The 17500-nt window shown below is 39.0% G+C and overlaps 1 protein-coding gene across 2 annotated transcripts in view; it reads right to left on the bottom strand.

The window, feature by feature from the left end:
- prdm6 (PR domain containing 6) overlaps positions 1 to 17500 on the bottom strand; it is a 37235-nt gene that overhangs the window by 7096 nt on the left and 12639 nt on the right. For both annotated transcript variants that reach the window (XM_077217560.1, XM_077217561.1), the window contains exons 3-5: positions 12728 to 12855; positions 9071 to 9195; positions 3604 to 3943 (exon numbers count right to left, since the gene is read on the bottom strand). In XM_077217560.1, coding sequence (XP_077073675.1) covers positions 3604 to 3943; positions 9071 to 9195; positions 12728 to 12855 — 593 coding nt within the window. The remainder of the gene's footprint in view (positions 1 to 3603; positions 3944 to 9070; positions 9196 to 12727; positions 12856 to 17500) is intronic.

Below are 17500 nucleotides of genomic sequence, written 5' to 3'. Positions count from 1 at the left end.
GACAACGTTCCTGTGATCAAACCGAGTGTGTGACCGAAGTTTTTCTGTTTGCAGATGCAGTGACGGTGAATATGTTGAGATGATGGATGTGTGTGTGCATTAACTACAGCAGCACTGCTGATTAATGTGGGGTTATTGTTTATTACTGCAGGACGGGCTCGGACATAAATAACCCTCCGATCTCCAATACTGCACTTCCAAAACCTTCGCAGAGCAAACCGAGACATCACTATAATCAGGCCGACTCATATTTATACTGCCGTGCACTAAAAGCACAGTAAAAGCGTCTTATTTTACACTTTCAGAAGGAGAATATTTATTTGAGCTGGTTAATTCTGCTCGATATCGTAATGAATCGCTCTTTTGAGGGCTTTTCCCGTCGTCCGGTGATGGATGTGAGCAAACAAAAACAAGAAAAACACCTCGAGTCCAGACAGACTCAGCAAAACACATCAGCACAAACGGATTTTTTTGCAATGATCCCATGATTTATCCCCTCTAAAATGTACATATAAACTAAACATCAATAAATATGTATAAGCCAAAAGCCATAAAGCATAAGTGAGATCATTTAAAACAGATTCCCAGAGTCACGCCGGCTTCCAGGCCAAACACCGGCTCATCCCAGATTGCCTTGTTCAGCTAAATTTTATCTGCACCTCAGGGTCATAAAGTTGAATATTGACAAAGCCTCACATTGACTTCATCTCCTCGGGTATCCCGCAAACATTTTTCTTCTGTATGAATATTAGTTTATTGAATAAGTGGCATCTGTTTTGCTCTGCATCACCTTTGGAGTGGGTATTTCTTTGTGACGGCAGAAGCTGATTAATAGGTCTGAGAAAATAGAGCTAAGCAAAAAAATTCCAATACATCCTCAGCCGTGTTTAATTAGTTTAGAGATGTTACACTCCGAAAACCATGTTGCTTTCTGAGGAGAAACTCTGGATTCAGACGAGAAAATATTCCCAGTTTAATCTTCAAGAAACTTCTTCATCATTTAGCGAGAGTTTTCTGGCTCAACATGTAAGAGTCGCGTTTACAGTGACTGAAAACATTCAATGTTCTTCAAAATTCACACTATTGAAGTGAACTGAATCAACATTGAACTGAATTATGACACCTTTGTATTCTATAGAGTTGCTTTTTAGTTGAATTCATTTCTTAATTGATTAATTTTGCTACATTGCCACTGTTATTGAACTGAGTTGAATCAAACTGAACTGAATTGTGACACTATTGTCTTCTGTAGAGCTGCTTTATAGTTGAACTTAGTTTAATAATTGATTAATAATGCCACACTTGTGCTGATATTGAATTGAATTTGTTTCATAATTGATGATTTTAGCCACATTGACACCATTATTTAACTGAACATTGAGCTGAATTAAATTTTTCATAACTGATGAATTTTCCAACATTAACACTGTTGAACTGAATTTAATCAACATCAAACTGAATTTAACTGAATTACTACAATATTTTCTATTGGTTTCATAACTGATGAACTTTGCAACACTGACGCAGTTATTGAACTGAATTGAATCAACATTAAACTGAAGTTCATTTTTCATAATTGATTAATTTTGCAACATTGACCCTGTTCTTGAACTGAATTTAATTAGTTTCATAATATATTAATTTTGCAATATTGGCACTGTTATTGAACTAAATGGGATTTTTCATAACTGATGAACTTTGCAACATTGACCCTGTTATTGAACTGAATTGAATTTATCATAATTGATGAATTTTGCAAAATTGACACTACTGAATTGAATCAACATTGAACTGAATTGATCTGAATTATGACTCTATTGTCTTCTGTAGAGATGCTTTAGAGCTGAAATTGGATTTGTTTCATAATTGATGAACTTTGCAACATTGACACTGTTATTTCCTGTTTATCGCTGTGAAGCAGCTTTGAAACAGTCTGTATAGTATAAAGTGCTATAGAAATAAAGGTGACGACTAAAGTTAGTGGTACCTGTCGGGATTCTGCGTGCACACGTGCATCTGCAACAGGATTCTCTGTGTGAAGGTCTTGCTATTCCCTTCTGTAGAGCTGCTTTATAGTTGAATTCATTTCATAATTGATTCATTTTACACCATTTACACCATTATTGAACTCAATTTCAGTTACTGAACTGAATCAACATTGAATGAATTGAATCAATGTTGAACTGAATTATGACACTATTTTCTTGACATTAACTGCATTAAATTGGTTTCATAATTGATGAATTTTTAAACTGAATTGAATTAGTTTTTAATAACTGATGAACTTTGCAACTTTGACACCATTATTGAACTGAATTGAATCAACATTAAACAGAATTTGACGACATTGTCTTCTGTAGAGCTGCTTTATACTTGAATTAATTTAATAACTGATGAACTTTGCAACATTGACACCGTTATTGAACTGAATTGAATCAACATTGAACTGAATTTTCCATAATTGATGAATTTTGCCACATTGACACCGTTACTGAACTGAATCAACATTGAACTGAATTATCACACTATTTTCTAGACATTAATTGAATTAAATTTGTTTCAAAATTGATGAATTTACAACATTGACACTGTTATTGAACTGAACTGAATCAACATTAAACAGAATTTGACACCATTGTCTTCTGTAGAGCTGCTTTATAGTTGAATTAATTTCATAATTTATTAATTTTGCAACATTTACACCATTATTGAACTGTATTGAACTAGTTTTTAATAACTGATGAACTTTGCAACATTTACACCATTATTGAACTGAATTGAATTAACATTAAACTGAACGGGATTTTAATCATAATTGATGAAATTTGCAGCATTGACACCATTATTGAACTGAATTGAATTAACATTAAACTGAACGGGATTTTAATCATAATTGATGAAATATGCAGCATTGACACCATTATTGAACAGAATTGAATTCACATTAAACTGAACGGGATTTTAATCATAATTGATGAAATATGCAGCATTGACACCATTATTGAACTGAATTGAATTAACATTAAACTGAACGGGATTTTAATCATAATTGATGAAATATGCAGCATTGACACCATTATTGAACTGAATTGAATTCACATTAAACTGAACGGGATTTTAATCATAATTGATGAAATATGCAGCATTGACACCATTATTGAACTGAATTGAATTCACATTAAACTGAACGGGATTTTAATCATAATTGATGAAATATGCAGCATTGACACCATTATTGAACTGAATTGAATTCACATTAAACTGAACGGGATTTTAATCATAATTGATGAAATATGCAGCATTGACACCATTATTGAACTGAATTGAATTCACATTAAACTGAACGGGATTTTAATCATAATTGATGAAATATGCAGCATTGACACCATTACTGAACTGAATTGAATCAACATTAAACTGAACGGGATTTTACTCATAATTGATGAAATATGCAGCATTGACACCATTATTGAACTGAATTGAATTAACATTAAACTGAACGGGATTTTAATCATAATTGATGAAATATGCAGCATTGACACTGTTTATCATCTTTGAAACGATCTCTACTGTATATAGAAATAATGGAGGCTTGACTCGTACCTGTCGGGGTTCTGTGTGCACACGTGCATCTGCAACAGGATCCTCTGCGTGAAGGTCTTGAAACACTGGCCACACTTCCACAGGTGCCAGTCACTGAACTCAGAGCTCAACTGGCTGGTGGACGTGGGACTGGCCAACACGCGCTGGTTCTTCCCGCTCAGCTGGTTTAAACTGGACTCCATGTGGCCCGTCTTGTCCATCAGAGAGAAGCTCCGCGAGCAGGGCGACTGAGGGAACACTGTGGAGCGCAGGGCCAGAGACGAGGGCTTCGGGCTCTTGCTGAAGGGCTGGAGTGAGTCCTGACGGCTCATGGCCTCCATTACAGTAGACGGCACGTTCACTGCCAACACACACATCAGAGAAAACACACATCTGAGTGAAAGATGAAGCGCACAGTGGATTGAGAACTTTAATGACAGCGACATGTAGGGTTACCAACTGTCCCGTATTAGCCGGGACATCCCGAATATGGGCCTAATTTATGTGTCCCGTACGTGACCCTTGTCCCGTTCATCGTCTGATATGCTGATCTAACAACTGACTGATACACAACACGACACTCGAGAATGATCACGACACCGGTCATCACCCAATCACAGCCCACGCACGTCACACCATACGGATAACAAACTTGTAACGCTCTGCCTAATCAAGACAGGATAAAGCACAAAATATTTGTTCTCGACCCTCTATAAATGCGTTTTTATAGAATACCTCACATATAGCTAATTTGAGAATTAATTATTCAGCAAATCAGTTTTGGTGATTGTTCATGTCAGTTATTGTTCATGAGTCCATCATCCAGCCACGCAAGAACACATGAAATCTACCCGAGGGAATAACATACTGATGTGATTTTCTGCTCAATAAACATTTCTGATTATTATTAATGTTTTAAAAAGAATCAGGATTCTTTGATCAATAGAAAGTTCAAAGGAGATTTATCTGAAATAAAAAAGCTTTTGTAACATTATAAATGTCACTTTTGATTAATTTAATGCGTCCTTCCTGAATAAAAGTAGGCTTTTACTTTTTTAAATTTCTTTCAAATGTAGTGTATAATGTTACAAAAGCTTTCTATTTCAGATAAATGCTATTATTTTGAACTATAGTTTGTGTGTAATGTGACTTTTTTTGTGTGACCTTAAAATTCGTTTTATAATTAAATTGTACATAAATTGGTTAAGCCAAATAAATGTGTTAATGTCTGAGAACCTTTTAAACACATACAAACCTGAAATGACATAAACTGTGTGATACAGTACAAATATATTGAGTGTCCCTTATTTTCCTGTAAAGAACAACGATTGTCCCGTATTTTTCTTTTCTGAAGTTATCAAACCCTATCGACACGATCTGAGACAATCCAACCAAATCTTTACAAAGAGTCACATGATCAGCGACACTTACGTTACAGATACTGTCCCAATGCAGGATCTACTTCCAGCAGTTTTTATTTAACACACTCTAACACTCATAAACTGGATAACAGACACAAGAACAGAACAACTAAACATAACACAACGACAGACTGAAACACAGCCTTAAATACACAGAACAGAAGAGATCAGGGAACGAGACACAGCTGAGACAAATGATCTCATAATGACTAATTAACAAGACAACAGGAGACAGGCATTAAATCAGTGAAACACATGGACAAACACAACATGAACAGACACTAAACGTGACAGATACACTAAAGTTCAATGATTGGTGAGATTTTTTTCAATTTTTGAAAGAGTTGCATTTATTTGATCCAAAATACAGTGAAATTGTGAAATATTATTCCAGTGTAAATCAGCTGTTTTCTATGTGAATATATAGTAAAGTGTAATTTATTCCTGTGATCAAAGCTGAATTTTCAGCATCATTACTCCAGTCTTCAGTGTCACATGATCCTTCAGAAATCACTATAATATGATGATTTGATGCTCAGGAAACATTTATGATTATTATCAGTGTTCATATTTCTGTGGAAACCGTGATACATTGAATTTTTCAGGATTCTTTGATGAATAGAAAGTTCAAAATAACAGCGTTTATTTGAAATAGAATATTTTGTAACATTATAAATGTCTTTACTGTCACTTTCGATCAATTTAAAATGTTTTTGCAATTATTAATTTCTTTGATTTTTTTTTTACATTTGTAAATAAATAACTGTATAATTTTAATCATGAATGCAATGTATTTCATAAGTTAAAAATAAATTAATTGATAATTTAAATACATTTTACAAATGTTATTAATACATGCATTTTATTTTTATTTATTTACTTATTTTTACATTTTACATTTTTTTTTTACATTTTTTATTCATTTAGCTGACGCTTTTATCCAAAGCGACTTACAATTGCTATATATATCAGAGGTCGCACGCCTCTGGAGCAACTAGGGGTTAAGTGTCTTGCTCAGGGACACATTGGTGTCTCACAGTGGATTCGAACCCGGGTCTCTCACACCAAAGGCATGTGTCTTATCCACTGCGCCATCACCACCCCTTTTTAAATAAATACACTTTATTTATGTATTTTTTAAATAAATATGGGTTTATTTTTTAAATAAAATAATATTTTAAAGATAATTATTTAAAAGAATAATCAGGAACTGACATCTTCAGACGGTTTGTAAGATGCTTTAGAGTCAGACAGCGAAACAGAAACGCTTCCATCATCAAACCTCAGACCACATTCTTCATCACGCGGCACGCTGAGCACATAAACACTGAATTAGCCCACTGTAAGACGAGACATGTGAGAGCGCAGGGATTTAATAAAGCTATGAGTTATGAATCTGCAGAACTCGTCAGTAGTAGACGAGAGATTAGACCGAACGGGAAAACACACACAAACCAGCTCAGCGTCTCATATTCAGGTTTAAATATGAATCCTTCAGGATGATGCACTGCAAAACATGAGGCTCTTCCTCAGTGTTTCTGTCTCGTTTTCCAGCACAAATATCCAAACATTCTGAAATCAAGATACATTTACTGGAGAAGACGCAACATTGACACTCTTACTGAACTGAATTGAATCAATATTGAATGAATTGAATCAATATTGAATTGTGACACTATTTTCCTAAATTGAACTGAATTTAATTTTGAAGAATTGTGCAACATTTACACTTATTTAACTGAACTGATTTTGTTTCATAATTATTGAACTTTGCAATATTTTACACTGTCATTAAACCGAATAGATTTTTTCATAATTTGATGAATCAAGATTGAACTGAATTATAAAGTATTCACATTTAATGGAGAAACAAAATGACTGATGATATAAAGTCTGAAAAATGAATCAAAATTATAATTATTTTAATATCTGACAATGGAGTCAGACAAATAATCTTAATTCAAAGGGAAAACGAGATTATTTTTCAGACTATTTATCAGGTATTTGTTCTTGTTTTAAACACAAATTGTTTTAATTTTTCAGACTTAATATCTTCAGTCATTTTGTTTCTCCAGTAAATGTATCTTGATTCAAGAATGTTTAGATATTTGTGCTGGAAAAAGAGACAAAATCATTTTTTTGCAGTGCAAACCACAGCATTTTTAGTGTTTCTGATGAGCCCATGATGCGAGCGCTGAAGATCGTCTCACACACATCACATCACACGAGCGTTACGAAGACAAGAGCGCTGTCTAAACAGAACAGTGACCAGACTGAACTCATAAAGTGTGTGTGCTGTAAACACTGAGCCGTCAGACTCGCTCTCGCGTCCACAAGCCAGAGCTGTGAGGAGCAAGTGATGAAGAACTGAGCAGAAGAGAAGAGAAGAGACGAGAAGAGAAGAAAAGAGAAGACGAGAAGTGAAGAGAAGAGACGAGACGAGAAGAGACGAGAAGAGACGAGAAGAGAAGAGAAGAGAAGAAGAGAAGAAGAGAAGAAGAGAAGAGAAGAGACGAGAAGAGAAGAGACGAGAAGAGACGAGAAGAGAAGAGAAGAGAAGAAGAGAGGAAGAGAAGAGAAGAAGAGAAGAGAAGAAGAGAAGAGAAGAAAAGAGAAGAAGAGAAGAGACGAGAAGAGAAGAGAAGAGAGAAGAAGAGGAGAAGAGAAGAGAAGAGAAGAGAAGAAGAGAAGAGAGAAGAAGAGAAGAGAAGAGAAGAGAGAAGAAGAGACGAGAAGAGAAGAGAAGAGAAGAGAAGAGAAGAGAAGAGAAGAGAAGAGAGAAGAAGAGAAGAGAAGAGAAGAAGAGAAGAGAAGAGAAGAGAAGAAGAGGAGAAGAGAAGAGAAGAGAAGAGAAGAGAAGAGAAGAGAAGAGAAGAGAAGAGAAGAGAAGAGAAGAGAAGAGAAGAGAAGAGAAGAGAAGAGAAGAGAAGAAACGAAGAGAAGAGAAGAGAGAAGAAGAGAAGAGAAGAAACGAAGAGAAGAGAAGAGAAGAGAAGAGAAGAGAAGAGAAGAGAAGAGAAGAGAAGAGAGAAGAAGAGAAGAGAAGAGAAGAAGAGAAGAGACGAGAAGAGAAGAAGAGAAGAAGAGAGAAGAAGAGAAGAGAAGAGAAGAGAAGAAGAGGAGAAGAGAAGAGAAGAGAAGAGAAGAGAGAAGAAGAGAGAAGAAGAGAAGAGAAGAAGAGAGAAGAGGAGAAGAGAAGAGAAGAGAGAAGAAGAGAGAAGAAGAGAGAAGAGGAGAAGAGAAGAGAAGAGAAGAGAGAAGAAGAGAGAAGAGAAGAGAAGAGAAGAGAGAAGAAGAGAGAAGAAGAGAAGAGAAGAGAAGAAGAGAAGAGCTGAATCCATCAGTGACTCAAGCCCAGCACAACATGTTAAAGGGGTCCTTGTTATGATTTCATTTTTCTAACTTTAGTTAGTGTGTAATGTCGCTGTTTGAGCATAAACAACATCAACAAGTTATGACACTCAAAGCAAAGGGAGATATTTACTTTTATAGTAATCGCTTTTTTAAGGACTCCAACAAACGGCTGGTTGGAACTACAATGAGCGTCTTCATGGGTTAGTGACATCACAAACCCTAAATTTACATAAGCTCCGCCCCCGGGAACGCGCTTTATATATTATCATGACTGAATATGACTTGAAGATAGTTAACTCCACATCAGCAACATAAATTCATCAACTAACATTCACAAATGTCCTGTTGCTCTGAGTCTCTCCATCTTTGCCTGACTCCGGTTTGAACATAAAAGGCTAAATGTTATTGAGATTTTCAGTGTGTGTGTGTGTGAGGTAATCGGAGCTGCTAACACACACACACACACACACACACACACAGGGGCTCTTGAAGCTCCGCCCTCTGCACCGGGAGCAGCAGCTCATTTGCATTTAAAGGGACACACAAAAACAGCGCGTTTTTGCTCATCGTCAAAAAATGACAATTTTAACATGCTATAAAAAATATCTGTGGGGTATTTTGAACTAAAACTTCACATACACACTCTGGGACATCAGAGACTTATTTTACATCTTGTGAAAAGGGCATTATAGGCAGGAGATCGCGAAACTCACAGTTTTCGTCTTGTGCGACGCACTGCAGTGGGATCCCGAAGAAAGACGTGTAGCTGTCGTTGTACCAAACCAGCAGCTCGGTTCCTCGAGGGATGTCTGAACACGCACGGTAGAAAATACACGACCTGAAACACAGCAAAATATACTATAACATTCCGGAATCCATTATATATTTACATTCACATTTAATCATTTATCCTTTTATCCTTTTATTAAACTTTTATCCAAAGCGACTCACATATATATATATATATATATCACATCATTCACTCATTCTTGATCAAATAAAAAAAATACAATAAAAAAATGTTTAAACTACATTAAATAATGTTTATAAAACAAAATGTGAATTTATAACATGTTCAATAAACTGACTATCAAATATGCGAATCCATTATTAAATATATGAAATCATTCATTTTCATGTGAAATGCTGAAACTAAAAACAATTTAAAAAACTGTTTATTTGACATTAAATAATCTAATAAAACGTAGATATCTCACACACTTATTCCTATGCAATTTATTTTCACCTGAAGACTGAAAACATTATGATTAAAGAACTTCTCTTACTTTTAAAGTCCCACTGTGGTGAAAATCAAGCTTTTAATGTTGTTTATGTGTCTATGTGGTGTTTTTAATATGCTTTAAGACAAAGCATGTGTAAATTCATAAGTCGACAGCATTGCTGAGTATTTTCTCCTTAAAACTGCAGTGAACCAAAGACAGTCTCAAAAACACGCTTTGAAATTGCTGGCGTTTCTGACGTCACAAACTACCTTGTAACCAATCAGATCAACGTGTGATCGTCAACGAGTGGATCTCTGAGTGAGTGAGTGAGTGGAGGCGGGGCTCATTTGCATATTCATAGAACCATGCATACTAAATGAGGCAAGGGTGTCGAGTTACATACAAGATATTTTGAGGCAAGGAAAAAAAACTTAAATATGTAATTTTGGTGATCAAAGATGAGTTTTAAGAGATACTTCAATATAATACAAACAAATAGAGTAATAATTTCAGAAATCCTTCATAAAAGAAAATGTTTCCTGATTAGATTAATGTGAGCAGGTAACCAGACAAAGAACAATAACTATAATTATATTAATGTCCACACCAATGCATGATATCGTTCTGTTTATTATAAGCGCTGCTGTTTGTCGTCTGTGGTTTTAAATGCTCGAGCTCGTTAAAACAGGATGGATTCTGATTGGCTGTCAGTGTTTTCATCCTTCAATAGCTGGGAAAAAAATCGCTCTGAAAGTGATTCCGACGATATCGTTATAGTTGTGGATTCAGTTTTCTGTTATATATTTAGAACTATATCTTTATTGTTGTCATCCTTGGTGTGTGAACTAGCTTTTAACCAACTAACCTCAATCCGCTGGATCAAGCACTGCTTAAACTGAGAAAAATGCCTACAAATATTTGACTCTTTGGTCTCGGGGGTCAGTGCTGAGATGGCTGCATTTTATTAATTCTTTCCACCACGACATCAAAATAAAACAAAGGCCGAGTCCATAAATCACCAACATCTCATGAGCCACGGGAGAGAAAACACGGCGTAGCTTGAGAAACTCGTAACGCCTCGTCTCTCAGTTCGGCTTCACTCAACGTAAACACTGAAGCACAAATAAATGTAGTGGGAGTAAATGAGTCAGTGTGCCGCTGAAAGAGGCTGTTTGGGGAGCGATGGGTGGCCTCACACACACACACACACACACACACACTCAGAGTGAGTGTAAACCTACTCTTACACGCCTGCCGTCACCTCCAGCGCGCGCATGAATCTCCGCAGATCAAAGCCCGTCTCGGGTTCGGTTTCCCTCGCTGACATGTATTTAGTATTGTGGTTGGAAGAGTAATAAAGTTCCCTGCGCGGGAGATGCCAGAAGACGTTACTGTCAGAGCAAAACAACACAGCCGAGTCGGACTCCATCCATCAGCGCCGCTTTGAAGAGAATTCCATGAAGATATTGCGAATCATAACAGGCGGATCTGGATCTGGAGACGCGGGAACGGCAAACGGCCTCCAGCTGATCGCGGGGTCAGAGTTCATGACCTTTGCAGATCATCAGACTGAAGGCCGGAGCACAGGACATGTTTTTACTGTTAAAAACGCAAGGACGGAGGTCAGAGAGGAAAGAGGCACAAGAGACGAGTTTAACGTATTTTAGAGGAATAGTTCAACCACAAATGAAAATTAGCTCATGATTTACTCATTCTGAAGTCATCCTAGGTGTGTGTGTGACATTCTTCTTTAAGACGAACACAATCGAAGTTATATTAAAAAATGTCCTGGCTCTTCCTAGCTTTATAATGGCAGTGAATGGCCGTTTCTGTTTTGAAGTCCATAAAAGTGCATCTATCCATCATAAAACTGCATCAATCCATAATAAAAGTGCAGCAATCCATAATAAAAGTGCATCTATCCGTGATAAAAGTTTATCTATCCATGATAAAAGTTTTTCGTCCATGATAAAAGTGCATCTATCCATCATAAAAGTGCATCTATCCATCATAAAAGTGCATCTATCCATCATAAAAGTTTATCTATCCATGATAAAAGTGCATCTGTCCATCATAAAAGTGCATCTATTCATCATAAAAGTTTATCTATCCATCATAAAATTGAATCTATCCATGATAAAAGTGCATCTGTCCATCATAAAAGTGCATCTATCCATAATAAAAGTGCATCTATCCATCATAAAAGTGCATCTATCCATAATAAAAGTGCATCTATCCATCATAAAAGTTTATCTATCCATGATAAAAGTGCATCTATTCATGATAAAATTGAATCTATCCATGATAAAAGTGCATCTATCCATCATAAAAGTGCATCTATCCATCATAAAAGTTTATCTATCCATCATAAAAGTGCATCTATCCATCATAAAAGTGCATCTATCCATCATAAAAGTTTATCTATCCATGATAAAAGTGCATCTATTCATGATAAAATTGAATCTATCCATGATAAAAGTGCATCTATCCATGATAAAAGTGCATCTATCCATCATAAAAGTTTATCTATCCATCATAAAATTGAATCTATCCATGATAAAAGTGCATCTATCCATCATAAAAGTGCATCTATCCATCATAAAAGTGCATCTATCCATAATAAAAGTGCATCTATCCATCATAAAAGTGCATCTGTCCATCATAAAAGTGCATCTATCCATCATAAAAGTGCATCTAAGTGCATCTATCCATCATAAAAGTGCATCTATCCCTAATAAAAGTGCATCTATCCATCATAAAAGTGCATCTATCCATCATAAAAGTGCATCTATCCATCATTAAAGTGCATCTATCCATCATAAAAGTGCATCTATCCATCATAAAAGTACATCTATCCATGATAAAAGTGCACTCACTGACTCACACTCACTCTCAAACACATACACACACACACACACAAACAAACGCACACACACACACACTCACACTGAATTGCGAGATAAAAACTAAAGATATCGCAATTACCTTTTCCATATAATTCTGTAATATTTATACTTTTTTATATTCTATAAGATATTCTTAAATAATAAATAATTCTATAAATAATATAATCCGAATAATAATTAGGGTAAGGGTTTAGGGTTAGGGGTCGGGTTAGGGTCAGAGGTCAGGGGTCAGGGTCAGTACCTGTACTGCACCACCATCATGTTCTGCTCCCCGCAGTGTCGAGCGCACCGGATGTACCTCATCCAGCTCGACTTGCTGGGCTCGTTTCCGTCGATGAAGTGCAGTAATGTTCCTTCCTGATCGTAGATCTGAAAGAGAAACGATGATAAACACCGTCAGGAGCTTCTGCAGATCACAGAACTAATCCCTCAAGGCCTGTTGATTCTAAAAGCATTTTATTCAAAATATCTGTAGAGTTTCTGTTTCATCTGCAGGGATATAAAAACTTACCCATCCCAGAAAAATGTTGCCATTTTTTTAATAAAAAAAACTGTATGTTATTAAAATGATTTGGTTTACGAGGACATAGGAAATGTTTACGTTGTCATAAACATGTCATTATACACAGTTGTGTTCCCATAAAACATATATACAAGAACACACACACACTCTATCACACACACTTTCTCTCTCACACAGACACAGACACACACACACAAACACTCACACACTCTCTCACACACAGTCACATACACATTTATTATTATTTTAATATATTTAACACGCCTGCCGAGCCTGAGTCACTTCACGTCACGTCTGCCGAGCCTGAGTCTCTTCACGTCACGCCTGTCGAGCCTGAGTCACTTCACGTCACGCCTGCCGAGCCTGAGTCACTTCACGTCACGTCTGCCGAGCCTGAGTCTCTTCACGTCACACCTGTCGAACATGAGTCACTTCACTTCACGTCACGCCTGCCGAGCCTGAGTCTCTTCACGTCATGCCTGCCGACCCTGAGTCACTTCACGTCACGTCTGCCGAGCCTGAGTCTCTTCACGTCACGCCTGCCGAGCCTGAGTCTCTTCACGTCACGCCTGTCGAGCCTGAGTCACTTCACGTCACGCCTGCCGAGCCTGAGTCACTTCACGTCACGTCTGCCGAGCCTGAGTCTCTTCACATCACACCTGTCGAACATGAGTCACTTCACTTCACGTCACGCCTGCCGAGCCTGAGTCTCTTCACGTCACGCCTGCCGAGCCTGAGTCTCTTCACGTCATGCCTGCCGACCCTGAGTCACTTCACGTCATGCCTGCCGACCCTGAGTCACTTCACGTCACGCCTTCCGACCCTGAGTCACTTCACGTCACGCCTGCCGAGCCTGAGTCACTTCACGTCACGTCTGCCGAGCCTGAGTCTCTTCACGTCACACCTGTCGAACATGAGTCACTTCACTTCACGTCACGCCTGCAGGGATATAAAACTTACCCATCCCAGAAAAATGTTGCCATTTTTTTAATAAAAAAAACTGTATGTTATTAAAATGATTTGGTTTACGAGGACATAGGAAATGTTTACGTTGTCATAAACATGTCATTATACACAGTTGTGTTCCCATAAAACATATATACAAGAACACACACACACTCTATCACACACACTTTCTCTCTCACACAGACACAGACACACACACACAAACACTCACACACTCTCTCACACACAGTCACATACACATTTATTATTATTTTAATATATTTAACACGCCTGCCGAGCCTGAGTCACTTCACGTCACGTCTGCCGAGCCTGAGTCTCTTCACGTCACGCCTGTCGAGCCTGAGTCACTTCACGTCACGCCTGCCGAGCCTGAGTCACTTCACGTCACGTCTACCGAGCCTGAGTCTCTTCACGTCACACCTGTCGAACATGAGTCACTTCACTTCACGTCACGCCTGCCGAGCCTGAGTCTCTTCACGTCATGCCTGCCGACCCTGAGTCACTTCACGTCACGTCTGCCGAGCCTGAGTCTCTTCACGTCACGCCTGCCGAGCCTGAGTCTCTTCACGTCACGCCTGTCGAGCCTGAGTCACTTCACGTCACGCCTGCCGAGCCTGAGTCACTTCACGTCACGTCTGCCGAGCCTGAGTCTCTTCACATCACACCTGTCGAACATGAGTCACTTCACGTCACGCCTGCCGAGCCTGAGTCTCTTCACGTCACGCCTGCCGAGCCTGAGTCTCTTCACGTCATGCCTGCCGACCCTGAGTCACTTCACGTCATGCCTGCCGACCCTGAGTCACTTCACGTCACGCCTTCCGACCCTGAGTCACTTCACGTCACGCCTGCCGAGCCTGAGTCACTTCACGTCACGCCTTCCGACCCTGAGTCACTTTAAGTCATGTCTGCCGAGCCTGAGTCACTTCACGTCACACCTGCTGAGCCTGAGTCACTTCACGTGACGCCTGTTGAGCCTGAGTCACTTCACGTCACACCTGCTGAGCCTGAGTTAGGGATGGGACGATTACCGGTTTCACTATAAACCATGATAAAATGTACTGACGGTTAGTAATATCGTTTATAATTAAATTATCATTAAAACCGTATTTGATTATCGCGATTTTTTTAATAACTCACTATAAATCCTGTCCAGCCAGCAACAGTCTGACGCAGCGTGCAATGTTGTTTTTTTGTTTGTTTGTTTTTCGAGAAGGAATGGCGGAAGGCAGTGACCGTGTTCGGGAGATTTTACAGCCTTTTAAGAGGACCAAATCTGAGGTGTGGTCGTATTTTGGCATTTACAAAAATCCTGAGGGAAACTTAATCGAGAATGGTCACTCTGTCTGCAGAACATGCAAAAAAAAGTCGCTGTGGTAGTGGTAAACACTTCAAATCTGCCGAGCCGTCCTGTGTGACCTTCACACACTGTTGTAGCGAACGCAAGGCAAGTTAACTTTGATCTCAATACTAAAACTACGTCTGGGAAATAATTGGGCACAAAATGTTGTTTTGAGTTGAAATATTTAATCTCACTCACTTGACATAAACTTGAAGCATCCGCGAAGAAAAGTTTGCAGCAAGTGGTTTTTAGCCAAAGACGAACAAACAAGTTCAAACAAGACTATTAAGAGATAATAATGTATATTCATTGTAACACAATAATATACATTATAACACCGATTTTTTTTACCACATAATTACGGGGACATCAAATGATCAAATTCTGTAAACAATAAATCAACTCTGATTTCATTTCCAATACAATGAAAAACAGAGACGCAAGATGACAAGTTGTATCTGAATGAAATGGGAACGCGCGTCCGTTGTGATACATGGATGTGCGCTGAGTTATAATGCGTTGCTATTGACGACGGTCATTATATGGAAGGAAATGCCACAGAATAGAATCTTACTTTAAAAAGTGCATAGAGCTGCTCGTTTTATTTTGTTGTTTGTTGATTCTCAAATATAAAACTTGTTGAAATGTTTTCAGTGTGAGCATCAGTTCTTTTTTAACACTTTCATCTTGTTTTAACAAAACCGTGATAATATTGATAATCATGATAATTTCGGTCACTATAATCGTGATATGAAATTTTCATACCGTCCCATCCCTAGCCTGAGTCACTTCCCGTCACGCCTGCCGAGCCTGAGTCTCTTCACGTCACGCCTGCCGAGCCTGAGTCTCTTCACGTCACGCCTGTCGAGCCTGAGTCACTTCACGTCACGCCTGCCGAGCCTGAGTCACTTCACGTCACGCCTGCCGAGCCTGAGTCACTTCACGTCACGTCACGCCTGCCGAGCCTGAGTCTCTTCACGTCACGCCTGTCGAGCCTGAGTCACTTCACTTCACGTCACGCCTGCCGAGCCTGAGTCTCTTCACGTCATGCCTGCCGACCCTGAGTCACTTCACTTCACGTCACGCCTTCCGACCCTGAGTCACTTCACGTCATGCCTGCCGAGCCTGAGTCACTTCACGTCACGCCTGCCGAGCCTGAGTCACTTCACGTCACGTCACACCTGCCGAGCCTGAGTCACTTCACATCACGCCAGCCGTGCCTGAGTCACTTCACGTCATGTCACACCTGCCGAGCCTGAGTCACTTCATGTCACGCCTGCCGAGCCTGAGTCTCTTCACGTCATGCCACCGAGCCTGAGTGACTTCACGTCACGCCTTCCGAGCCTGAGTCACTTCGCGTCATGCCTGCCGAGCCTGAGTCACTTCACGTCACGCCTGCCAAGCCTGAGTCACTTCACGTCACGCCTGCCGAGCCTGAGGGCCAGATGTACGTACATTTGCGAACGCAGCGTTAATAGCGCCATGACCAAGACGCAGAAAGCACTTGATGTGAAACCGCAGTGTGCGTGTTATGTACCAAACCTGCAGTTCATCAGGTAATCAGCGTCTGTCCCTACCCACTATACCGTAAATTGCGCATATTTAAACGCGCAATTGAATATTCCCACTGCTGATGCTATGACTGTTTGAAATGATCCTGATGCCAATAATTGTAATGTAGCGAGGAGTTTAACAACTGCTGGAATGGAATGTGAACGCTGAGTCAGAGATTCAATGTCATCTTTGATTTCTTCCAGTAACTGTAATATTGCGTAGCTGCTTAATCTGTAAGGCTTAATGATTTAGTTTTCACTCAACTGAAAAAGTGTGATTCTTGTGGCAAAAATTAATAGCCTATGTCTTTGTCTTGCTCGGATTACTTCGCTATTTCACCAGGAGGCATATGCCAGGAAACCCACTTCCTAAATTACACTAGCTTTTAAGAGGCGGAGAATTTTCAGCGCAAAATAGAGGCGCGCTTTCACTGGCTTTTTCTGTACATAACGCGGAATACATAATTAGGCGCAGTTTACCACTTTCCCCTTGACCATACCATGAATGCATATGCATGACACGAAACGCACATTTTGCCATTTTCAGTTCCCGCGACAGGCAGTGTGCCCTTTCATCTCTGTGCGTCCCGTTCGTACATACCTCGCCATGATTTTATGTGCACTTTGCGAAAC

Source organism: Siphateles boraxobius, unplaced genomic scaffold (genome assembly GCF_051911475.1).
Source record: "Siphateles boraxobius isolate OS27281-9 unplaced genomic scaffold, OSU_SipBor_1 74, whole genome shotgun sequence".
Taxonomy (NCBI): Eukaryota; Metazoa; Chordata; class Actinopteri; order Cypriniformes; family Leuciscidae; genus Siphateles; species Siphateles boraxobius.
This window is presented reverse-complemented; position numbering and strand designations above follow the sequence as displayed.